The 12,452-nt window shown below is 38.3% G+C and overlaps 1 protein-coding gene across 4 annotated transcripts in view; it reads right to left on the bottom strand.

The window, feature by feature from the left end:
* The window catches only part of ubr3 (ubiquitin protein ligase E3 component n-recognin 3), a 78,191-nt gene that overhangs the window by 54,548 nt on the left and 11,191 nt on the right, over positions 1-12,452 (bottom strand). For all 4 annotated transcript variants that reach the window (XM_079880260.1, XM_079880258.1, XM_079880257.1 and 1 more), the window contains exons 6-16: positions 12,353-12,419; positions 12,125-12,255; positions 10,243-10,471; positions 9,887-10,066; positions 7,879-8,012; positions 5,907-5,993; positions 5,758-5,823; positions 3,600-3,689; positions 2,135-2,263; positions 1,052-1,104; positions 834-967 (exon numbers count right to left, since the gene is read on the bottom strand). In XM_079880260.1, coding sequence (XP_079736386.1) covers positions 834-967; positions 1,052-1,104; positions 2,135-2,263; positions 3,600-3,689; positions 5,758-5,823; positions 5,907-5,993; positions 7,879-8,012; positions 9,887-10,066; positions 10,243-10,471; positions 12,125-12,255; positions 12,353-12,419 — 1,300 coding nt within the window. The remainder of the gene's footprint in view (positions 1-833; positions 968-1,051; positions 1,105-2,134; positions 2,264-3,599; positions 3,690-5,757; positions 5,824-5,906; positions 5,994-7,878; positions 8,013-9,886; positions 10,067-10,242; positions 10,472-12,124; positions 12,256-12,352; positions 12,420-12,452) is intronic.

The following is a 12,452-nucleotide window of genomic DNA, read 5'->3' as shown; positions in this document are numbered from 1 at the left end:
ATAAGGCGTTGTCGGGAAATTCGTTTCGCGTTCCTACCCCAAAGCAACAAAATAAAATAAAATTCTTTATCAAAATTTATAAGGAAAGACAAACCTGCGTATTTTCAAACGCACATAACTATAGAACCCATTCTAAATGCACATGTGAACGCCATCAGCGTTTCTCACAGGTTCGCGTTTAAAGTCTGTGTAGAGGGAATGGTGTCGTCTTAGCGGCCCCTAATTTAATAACAAATGATCGTTGCGACGGAAGCAAATCAATCAAAACTAACTTTAGATGGAAAATAACTTAACTCTGCTATAAAGCCAAAACGATCTCTGTTACCTTAAATTATACGCTTATCTCTGTGAAGCTGCTTTGAAACAATCTACGTTGTTAAAAGCGCTATATAAATGAAGATGACTTGACTTGACTTGACAAAGACAACCGATGTGGTTAAACCAATTAAAATTTAAAAAATTTAAAAAAAAAAAGTTTTGCAATAGCAATATATGGAGGTTACATTATTTTTTTATTTTTTTATTAAACGTGGTCAAGCAACCTCCATTGGACCACTTGAGATATAAATATCAGGAAACCCGATTCCTGGCCACATGCCAATGTCCATGGACCACTGGTTCTTTGGTAAGTTGTAAGGATCACAGTCAAATCCAACTGCCTTTCATTTAAGCAGACAATCGTTTGTTTTACTCCCGTTTTCGCAGTTTCCCCCATGTATGAGTGTAGCCGCAGATTCACCAATTAGAAGTAACACATTCCAACTAATGATAGATCTTGTGTATGTTAGCTTTTTAATGTTATTGAGCTTCAAACTGAAAAAGAGATGACGTACCCAGGTGTATTCGGAGACTGCTCAGTATGACCAGGAAGGTGAGCGCTCCCTCCAGCATGGGTCTCTCCTGCTCTGAGTCCAGCACTGCGTTCTGATGTTGAGACGCCATCGTCAGCAAGTCCACCACCTTAAACCTGACAGAAACACAAAGCTTTTAGGAGACATCTCTAAACAATGGATGCTGGAAACAATCTGTGAAAACACAAACGTTGCTGTACCTCTCAAACACTGAGGAAATGAAGTAATCTGGATCCAGTCTAGATGCACACACCTGAAGACAAAAAAATATATATTATTATAGTCTCAGGAGGAAACATGCAGTGTCTATTAACAAAGTGCTAAACGTGAATAGCAAAAGGGTAAGATAGCCAGCAAATTTAGAAAGAAATACACAAAATACATGGTTAAAGGAACACGCTGACTTTTTGGGACTTCAGCTTATTCACCGTATCCCCAGAGTTAGATAAGTCCATACATACCCTTTTCATCTCTGTGCGTGCCGTAACTCTGTCTGACGCACCCACCGCTAGCCTAGCTTAGCACAAATACTGGAGGTAAACGGCTCCAGCTAGCATACTGATCCCAATAAGTGACAAAATAACGCCAACATTTTCCTATTTACATTTTGTGATTTGTATAGTCACAGCGTGTACAGATAACAAGGTCACATAAGACAACCATCTTCTAACCGTATACATACTGGGAACTATATTCTCAGAAGGCGAAGCACTGCTACATCTGCAGAGTGATTTACTCCAACTCTGAGCGAACTCTCTGCTCCTCACCACGGGGCTTCACAGGTGGACTTATCTAATCTAACTCTGGGGGATACGGTGAATAAGCTAAAGTCCCAAAAAGTCACCGTGTTCCTTTAAAAACTGATTATAACGACTGCCTGACCCTCACCAAATGATGTACGTGATTCAGATCAAACTGTCTTCTGAAGAAAATGTGTTGTATTGTGCATCTGCCAACAACTTTTACCTCAGAAGAAAATTAACCAACATAGGTTTATCTTAATATGGAAACATGGAATATTCCACACATTTAGCCATGAGGAACGCAATCATGTCCAAAAAATGAAAATGTTTTGATAATGCGAGTGACGCAATGACCTGTGCTGTCTTTCTGCAAAACCAAACAAAATAAAACAAATCTGTTTTGTCTGTCAGCAAAACCAAACAAAAAACCAAACCAAAATCATGTGTGGCAAAGAATTTTGGACCTTGGATGAACTCATACTTCAAGTCCAGAAGTGTGAGGTGAGTGAGCGAGGGATGTCGGGGTGTCGTGTGTGTTACCTGCAGGAGGTAGATGTCCGGGTCAATCATAGAGTTACAGAAGTGAGACTGGACATAGGTCATGGCCTGACCTTTAATCTGCAGCCCATTTCTCACCCACATGTTACTGTGGATCTCAGACAGGCTAGCCTGCACACACAAACACAGATCCATTTGTGGATACCATCTACTTATCACACACTGTAGAATTAACATCATAACAATGTCACTTGACATTAAGTCACACACCAGAAGTGAAACGCGAGACATCGGTCAAGATTTATGACAAACGGCTGCAACATTACACAACACAATGTCCTCTGCTTCAGTCGCATTAATGCACAGATGGACAAAATGAAGACCAAACAAAAGAACTATATTAGATGGGCATAGCTTATCAAAAACACTAATGTTATCATAAAAGAAGTCAAGTCAAGTCATCTTCATTTATATAGCGCTTTTAACAATGTAGATTGTTTCAAAGCAGCTTTACAGAGATAAACGTATAATTTAAGGTAACAGAGATTGTTTTGGCTTTATAGCGTTTCTTTAATAAAGTTATTTTCCAGCTAAAGTTAGTTTTGATTGATTCGCTTCCGTCGCAACAATCATTAGTTATTAAATTAGGGGCCGCTAAGACGACACCATTCTCTCTACACAGACTTTAAACGCGAACCTGTGAGAAACGCTGATGCACATTAAGAATTGGTTCTATAGTTATGTGCGTTTGAATATATGTGCGCAGGTTTGGAATTCCCTACAGACCAAGCCTAAACAAAGTACTGGTCTTTCCTTATAAATTTTGATACAGAATTTTATTTTATTTTGTCTAGTCAAGTACATTTGACTTGTTTATGTTTAATTAAAAAAAAACATTTGAATACATCGTCACAAGATCCAATGGTTTTTGTTGTGTTTGAATGTATCCAAGCATAAATGAGATTAAAGAACTGTGGCGGTGGGAGGATTTTCAGTGAATAACTTATCTTATATTATTATATTATATTGAATATTCATCTGTGGAAGAGTGCATAAAGTGCTAAAACTTTACAAGTTAGTCATCAAATTCTTTTCTTTAGGACTGGTCATAACTTTTCACAGTATGACAGTTACATAAAGTAGGTTGGTCTAAAAGTAAAACCGATTACGCCTTGACTAACTGCCAGCAGGTCAAACTAGTTCCTAAAACAAAGTCTCAACATACTGTACAGTATCATTATACGACTTCAGAAGACTTGAATAATACCGGATGAGTCATATGGGTTATTTTACGTCATACTTTTAGTAGTTTCAGCCCTGGTCCAACAGTTTTAGAATATAAGATATGGAATCATAAGAGTTTGTATGATTTTTGACATGAGGATGAATAAATCTGGCAGAATTTTAATTTTGGTGAGCTTTTGCTTTAACTACACACAATCAGGTGTTTCTTCTCAGTTTGTTTGTTCTTATCTTAATATTTCAATTCATCTCCATCATGCATTACCTGTATCTGAAGAGGGTGAACCATGATCTTCATCAGCATCTCCTGATCAGGAAGCAAACTGTCCAAATCCAGACCTTGACACTTCACTCCCTGCAAAACAACAAAAATGGATCCGTTTATAATAATGCACATAAAATAAAGACTTCAAACAGAACTATAACTAGAACTAATTAACATCTGATCCTGGAGCAGCTCTGGAGGGTTTGGACTCTTTCGGTGTTTCTGAGGAAATGACATCAATACATTAGATACTCTTCAATTAATTCATATATGCATGGAGAAAGCCACCAAACTTCTTCATGTCAGTAAATCTCATATAAACAGTGCCCCAATTTTGGATGAACCCTTAATTCGAACCAACATATCCATGAGGTCCTTCGTTAAACGTCAAAGCTTCGTACTTGATGCGGAGTGAAAATAAATTATTTCAATATTGCGATATGTCAATTGCACTATTATTATTACTAACTGTAGACCATACCAGTATAATGTTGTATTTTATTAAAATACCTCCACATTTAGGGCCAGATTTACTAACAGCTTGCACCAGCGCAAACCCTCTTTTGGCGTTAAAAAACTACTATCAGGATTTACTAAAGACACGCAGTGAAAAATTAGCGCTGAAAAGGCGTGGACAGGGATATTTTTGCGGCTGAACTTATTGTTCAGTTCAGTTCAGTTCAGTTCATCTTTATTCATTTCCCGTAGGCAATTTGGTTGCAGCAAACAGGCATACACATAAAACAGTATCACTCACACATACACAAAAATAGGAGAAAAGAGAAAGTACCCAATAAATAAATTTACCTAGAATTTAAAAACTTCACAGCTGAGGGGACAAATGAATTTTTAAACCGATTAGTTTTACTAAGCGGAGTTCTATACCGGCTACCAGACGGGAGAAGATAGAACTCAGAATTCAAGGGGTGAGAATCATCTAACAAAATGTTCTCGGCTTTACCCAAAGCCTGTCTATGGTATAACTGAGCCATGGTCATCTGCTTCCTCCCTGTTATTTTGTTTCCCTGATTTACCATCCTCTCAATACGGTTTTTATTTTTCACATTCAGAGAGTTGAACCAGCACAACAATGAAAAGGATACAACCGACTCAATATAGGATCTATAAAACATGCACATCAATGTTTTATCCACATTAAATGACCTCAGTTTCCGTAAGCAATACAATCTTTGCTGCCCCTTCTTACACAAAGCATCAGTATTTGCGGAAAACGTCAATTTACAATCTAATACAGTACCCAAATACTTGTACTGTTCAACACTCTGGATACCCGCTCCATTAATACTTATCTGCTTATCATCAATTGATTTCCCCCTCAATCTATAATCAATAGTCATCTCTTTAGTTTTCAGAACATAGGCATTTGTAGGAGTTTCCCTTTCAGACCCTTTTATGGGAGGAGAATATATAAATGAATCATGTCAGGTGATTTACTGGTATTTACTGGTACTTGTGCCATTATTTAACGCCGTTGTTTAAAAAAAGCTCGTCTTAAACCAGACGCTAATGTGCGCTGCTCTCGGTAGATTATGTTGGTCATTATGGGAATGATCCGGCTGCGTCTGTGTTCTTTAATTTGTGCGTCGTCAGTAGATCACGACCAGAACTTCACACTCCCATCGGCGCTTTTATGAAATTGCCCTCTCCCGCTAATTTGCCCAATTTAGTAAATCTGGCCCTTAGAATTAAGCATTTGGTTTTACTTCATTATAGAAGACACTTCTAAAATTTCATTTTAGTGATTGGCTGTATTTGCCAGTTTAACCTGTGAATGACTGGAGTGCTTGTTGCACCAACTTAAATTCATGCTACGTTTTAGTACAAATGAGTTCTAATTGGGGCAAAGCTGCCCAGGATTTATGTGACCCTGTTAATTTACATTTAACATAGAAGTCTTGATCTAAGAGTTCACGTGTTTGCTCATTTCAGGCTGTCAGTCTGTGCATTAGTGGTGGGGATTTTTCAATGACTCTCTGCAGTTTACATCGTTTTGTAAATAGTAGGCAACAATTTACTGTCTTTATCAGCGAGACATTAAATTATTCACTCAACCAGTTTGTTCAACAAGACTAATTCATACAGGAACTTGAAAATACTGTACAGGTTCTGAGTGTGTCGGACTGGGCTCCAAGCTCACCTTGCTGAGGAACATGGCGTAGTATCGATGAAGGGGTAAATGAAAGGTCAGCTGGTTGAGGGAAGGCTGTGACAGAGAGAGAAAGATTTCTCACCAGTTCCACATTCATGAAGACATTTAATCTGACAGTTTAAGCATCAAGACTGTACCTCATCTACAAACCCAATGGCATCAAACCACATCTGAAGAGTTTCCAGACAGTACCGCACCACTGTCTTAGTGTACTCCTGGGTCTCCTGACAACACAAAACATGTTCAATTCAAACTTAAGCCACTAAACAGGGCCAGTTCACACAGAATACATTTCTGCATTCCACTGTGCTGATTTTATATTGTTTTTCTACATAAACATATGTAATGAGTGATTATAATCAAGGTATTGATCAATATTTTTCCTTCTAAATATCAAATGAGTTCTTCTCTGGAGATTTTACTTTGTTATAGAAGTTACCAGTGTGATTACTGGACTTTTCATGTATTCTCTAATGTCTGTATTTGATATCTGAACACAATAACAGTGCTTGCTCATTTAACCCGGCTTCCTGAAATTAAATAGGGAAATGTTTTGTGTTTGAGAAAGGTCTTCAACGTGTTAAAACACATAGGGGTCATTGAAGCCAATATTTTAAGGGACCATTTCTGTTAAAGCCTTACTTTCCAGTTAGACTAAAGTGTAGCTCTCCTTGAGAGAATGAACGCATTATCTTGATGTTTTGAGAGGACTCTCCTGTTTATAGTTAGAGCCTGGCCAAATCCAACCTGGGAAAAGCTGTGTGTCGGTGTGTGTGTTAGTCTTCTTGCTTACAGGTTAAGGAACCACTGACATTATTGGACATTGACTGAGTTGTTGTTCGGGACATGCTGGTGCCCAGCAACCCAAATCTGTGACCTGGAAGGTCACGACGAGCCTAACTTCAGGGTCCGAGTGTCAGCTTCATGCTTCAGTCTATCTGTATATGTGTGGAAAATTACTATGTTTATCTATTTCTTAGCCAACCAGAAACTGCAACCTGAAGCAATGACGTAGCTTAGAGCTTGGTGGAGGGTATAACTGCTGTGATCTTTGTAACTGTAAGCGGAGTGGCCTACGAACTCCTGTGTGAGTCTTGAAGCTGAACTTCTGCTGATGAAACTGCAAACTATCTTCAGTAAAACTTTTCTTTAATTTATTATAATTCTGACTCTGGGTCTTCTTTCAAACATCTGGTCCTTGGGTCCTAAACGGTTACCCCCTAACAGACAGCTTCTTTACTATAGAAATGCAGCCAATGTAATTTCTTGAAAAACATGAAAACTCAAAGGTTTAAACTTATTTTGAAACTATTTGCATATTTAGAAACATATGTATTCTCATGTGTTGGCATAGGTTTAAAAATTGTTTCACTTACAAATCTGATGAAATGGTTCACATAGTTTGCATTCCCAGATGAACATTATAAGCAACTGTGTAAAAATGCGGTACATGGATTCTCGTACGGGAAATGCACCATTTGCGGTATTTTGCCGGTTACTTGACACGTGTAAATTGCAATCGAGGATTATTAAAATTGAATACTCGACTTTAATCGAGGAATTGTGACAGCCTTACTTAATACTATTTAAAATAAGACAAAACAAGCATTAAATTAAGCTAAAACAAAACAACTAAAAATCAAGATTAGTATTAGGTTATTTTTATAATGAAAATACATCTTTCAAGCTATTCCAAGTAGGGAGGACCTTCAAATATGTGGACGATATTGTTGTGGGTTGAGATCCCCTGCGCTAGATGGACATGTTTGACCGCTAAACCAGTGTCTAACATAACACAGCACTCTAAGACGAAGTGTTTAGAGTAAAATAAGTTCAATTTGGAAAAACAAAACAGAGTCTCAAGACCTTGTGTTTTCCCCCCTTTCTACTGCCAAAATCTCACATTTTTGAATGCAAAACTTGTTCTGTGTGAATGGCCCTTGAACTCATTTATCAAGTTACATGTCGCTATTGTACGACAACATTTATAACCTGCAATAAAAAATAAAAAAGACAACCTAAAATATAACTCAGTATGCAGCAGATAAAAGAGAATATTACAAATAGAAAGGTGCTGGAGTGACGCATGCAGAGATGAATGTAGCTCACTTTGACTTTGCAGTGTGTGAGGAGACCCCACATGGGCTGAGCACAGGCCTCCAGCTCAGCTGCAAACGCTGCATAATACGTCTGAGACTCGAACTCCACGTGCTCATTCAGCTCTCTCTTGTTCAGATTCATCCCTGACAGAGCAGAAGATACAGGGAAGAAATCAATAACATCAGAGGGAATTCTTGACTCACCGAAATCAAGTTTCAGTTGTAACATAACCTACAGTTCTGTGATTTAAAGGGATACTCCACTTTTTTTGGAAATAGGCTCATTTTACAACTCCCCCAGATTTAAACGGTTGAGTTTCACCGTTTTCAAATCCATTCAGCCGAACTCCGGGTCTGGCGGTACCACTTTTAGCATAGCTTAGCATAGATCATTGAATCGGACAAGACCATTAGCATCTCTCTCAAAAAAATGACCAAAGAAATTCGATATTTTTCCTATTTAAAACTTGACTCTTCTGTAGTTACATCGTGTACTAAGACCGACGGAAAATGAAAAGTTGCGATTTTCTAGGCTGATATGGCTAGGAACTATACTGTAATTCCTGCGTAATAATCAAGAAACTTTGCTGCCGTACCATGAGTGCAGCAGGCGTAATGATATGACGCAGCGCCTGAAAATAGGTCTAATAGGTTAGACAAACTTAGTCCCGGTCACGTTGGAAGTTACTGAGCTGGGGACTATTTTCAGGCGCTGCGTCATATCATTACGCCTGCTGGACTCATGGTACGGCAGCAAAGTTTCTTGATTATTACGCAGGAATGAGAGTATAGTTCCTAGCCATATCAGCCTAGAAAATCACAACTTTTCATTTTCCGTCGGTCTTAGTACACGATGTAACTACAGAAGAGTCAAGTTTTAAATAGGAAAAATATCGAAACTCTTTGGTCATTTTTTTGAGAGAGATGCTAATGGTCTTGTCCGATTCAATGATCTATGCTAAGCTATGCTAAAAGTGGTACCGCCAGACCCGGAGTTCGGCTGAATGGATTTGAAAACGGTAAAACTCAACCGTTTAACTCTGGGGGAGTTGTAAAATGAGCCTATTTCCAAAAAAAGTGAAGTATCCCTTTAATCAAAACTAAAATTAACTTTGTAAAATAAATAGTCCTAGATGCTTCTTATTTCGAAGTAAGCATTTATATAAGGCATTCGATATCAAGCTATATTGTAAATACAATCACAATATAGTATTCATTCACTGCACAAAATAAAAGATTTTTGTATTGTTTTCCAGTAACAATATCAAAACATCCTTAAATCAAGAAACAATTTACTTGAGACGCAAACTAACGTACGATATTACATCTTGTTTTCTGAAAAATGTATCAAAATTAAGAGTTTGTTTAAAACAAGAAAAAATATATTTGTCTGACCCTATTGGTAGATGTTTCTTCTTGATTTAAGCATCAACTCACATCATTTTGACATATTTCAGAAAACAAGACACCAAGAACAATAACTATAAAGGTAACTACAGTATAATGATAACTTTATTAGCGTCCACACCAGCACACAGTATCGTTCTGTTTATTGTTTAAGTGCGCTTCAGTTCTGTCGCCTTGCCGATTTAAATGCACAAGCTTTTTAAAGTTTGGTGGATTCTGATTGGCTGTCAATGTTTTTTTGCCGTTCATCAGCGGGAAAAATAATTCTGAAAGGGATTCCAACTATATTGTTTCTCTATGCCGTTATCGTTATAGTTGTGGTGTGGACTCTGCTATACTTTTATATCTTTATCATTATAGTTATTTTCCTTTAACATCTTAGGTCATTTTGCTCCTCAAGTAAATGTATCTTGACTTATTTAAAGTTTAGATATTTGTACAAAAATAGTAAGAGTTGGGCATAATTAAGCCTTTAGCTGTAACCATTTTACAATCAAGTAAACGCTAATTCATTCTCATTGTGCCATTCATAGAACTAAGGAAAAACAGCACCACAGACTTTGAAACAAAAACAGCGTCTATGACGGCAGGATTTCCTGTCAGTTATTGACCTTGGAAGTAGGAGACGAAGCTCATCCAGAGCAGCAGCAGAGAGCGATCCTCCAGGAAGCGCTTGGCCACACTTTGGTGTGAGAGGATATTAATAAAATCACTAACTAAAGGCCAATAGGTGTTATTCTTCAGTAGAGCTTCACCACAGTTGACCACCACATGGCGATTATTCTCCTCATCTGTGACATTAAAAAACACAGAAGACATTTCAAAACATTTTTCACTTGCACATTCTGGAAATGTAGCCGGTCACCCAGCTGTCGCCTCAAGAAATTTGCATACAGCGTTCAGTACATCTCCAGCAGAAACAGAAGGAATGGTAGCATACATTTCTTTGGTTATTTCCTTTGGTTACCTTGCAGTTCGCTCTTGATAAGGCAGCTCTCCATCATGTAGAGAAGCACAGTGACCATGATGTCCAGTAAATGGCACTCCTCTGTGACGTGTCTCGCCAGCTCCTCGTTACTGAAGAGCTGAACGCTGATGTGAACGATACGGTTGGACATGGTGTCGGACTCGTGGCTCTTCATGAGGGTCTTCATGATGAAGGCGTAGTGTTGTACAAATGTTTTAGTGAACGTGATCTGTGGCACAGGAGAAGAAAGTACACATCTTGGTAAAAAAAAACTATATTATAAATGTAATTATATAAACAAATATATTAGAACAATGCAATTTGGTTCTTTAGAGATCATGTGCTGGTTGCACCAGCTATAAATAAGTTATATGCAAGAATTCAGAACAATTTACACACTACTAAACATTTGTAAATATTTGATATATGAGATGGGAGGAAAAGTATTTCACTGCTTTTGCATTCTCTCGCTAAAGTATTATATGTCCCCGAGAAATTCTGCGCTCCTTGCAAAACATTTGTGCTCCCTTGCAAAACTAGAAAAGAAACTTTGCAAACACATATATATGCTATTTATATATTGGCGCTTTTCCACCACACAGTACCAGCTCGCCTCGACTCGATTCGACTCGCTTTGTTTGGTTTTCCACTGTGTAAACGTTGTACCTGTACCAGCTTCCAGGTACTTTTTTTCGTATCACCTCCGGCGAGGTTCTGAGCGAGCTGAGGCGATACTAAAATGTGACGTGAAAACACGGCAGACTGCTGATTGGTCAGAGAGAATCGTCACTATTCACTGCGTCATCATTGCACGCGCCAGACGCGATTTCCTCCATTATCCTGTGTGTGTGGGTAGCGTGTGTGTGTCGCGTAGAAGATTACGTCACGGCAGTTTCCTGCGGCGTCGCTATGATGACCAGGTACTATTGTGGAGGTACTATCGGCAATGGAAAACGGAGCAAAAAACGAGCCGAGTCAAGTCGAGCTGGTACTGGTAATGGAATTCTCGATTCTGATTGGTTGAGAGCCTTTTCCAGCCATGAGGTATTCTACTAGTAACACTACAGGAAACATTTGACCTTTTGTATCACACCGCTTGCAGCATTTCTCTCACAGCGAGTGTCATGGCAGACGAGCAAACAGCATAACTCACAAAGTAGCAAATAGAGAGACAAATGGCAAAATTTTGACTTTTTAAGATTTACATGTTTCAAGAAGCCAAATTATTGCCATTTCAAAAGGTCATTATAGGTTTAGTGGTGTATTAGAATAGGTTAACATGCTTTAAATAAAAAAACATGACTTTTCCACATACTGTACATTATTGCAGCACCTCTATTCCCAGTCTGTCTGAAACGCTCTGAGAGTTCTGGTTTCAACAAAGCCCCTTCTTCTGAAAAGCTCAGAGTGCTCTGATTGGGCAGTTGACCCAGTGTGTTGTGACTGGCTAATACCACAAGCGTGTGATGGAAATGTAACGCACTTTACCATAATGCGAGTTTCAGCTTCCAAGGCTTCTAATGCAATTGTAAACAGATTTAAAAAAAATGCACACGATTAAGCAGATCAACCGGAACCAACATCCGAAATGCCATGAAAGCCTTCCTTCTTCGTGTACACCTTTGGGCGGGCATTATGCTAACTCAAATTATGACGTTTGCAGAAGCAATATCTGGACTTCATTTGATGTTTCAGGCAGTTCTGGATCAGTGTTTTCTGTTAGATATAATAAATCCCTTTTGTGGGAGACCTTGCAGACTTTATACATCACAAACAGATACATTAGACACAAGCCAGTAAAAAGCATCATGTGGCATCTTTAAACAAACCACGGGTTCATTTTGGATATTGCATATGTAATACGTTTAAGAGTATTAAATACCTTGTAATCCTGATCTGGCAACATGTTGAGCAAAAAAGTGACCATCTTCTGAGGAAATTCATACTTAATAGTCCAAAACAATAACTCTTCTAAAAAACATTTATGTTTCAGAGTGTCCATTATGGATGGATCTAACAAAACAGGAAAAGAGCAAGGAAATGTAATTATTGTTATTCGAAGAATAAATGCCAACAAGATTTAAGTATGATGAGATGTAATGGGATTTACCTTTGGTACTGCTACTAAGCTTCACTCTTTTCCTCTGTCCCACACCCTGCAGCCCATCCTGATCCTCCTGTCAAACAAATACATCAAACACCTTTCATTC

The sequence above is a fragment of the Squalius cephalus genome (assembly GCF_949319135.1).
Source record: "Squalius cephalus genome assembly, chromosome: 9".
In the NCBI taxonomy this organism is placed as follows: domain Eukaryota; kingdom Metazoa; phylum Chordata; class Actinopteri; order Cypriniformes; family Leuciscidae; genus Squalius; species Squalius cephalus.
This window is presented reverse-complemented; position numbering and strand designations above follow the sequence as displayed.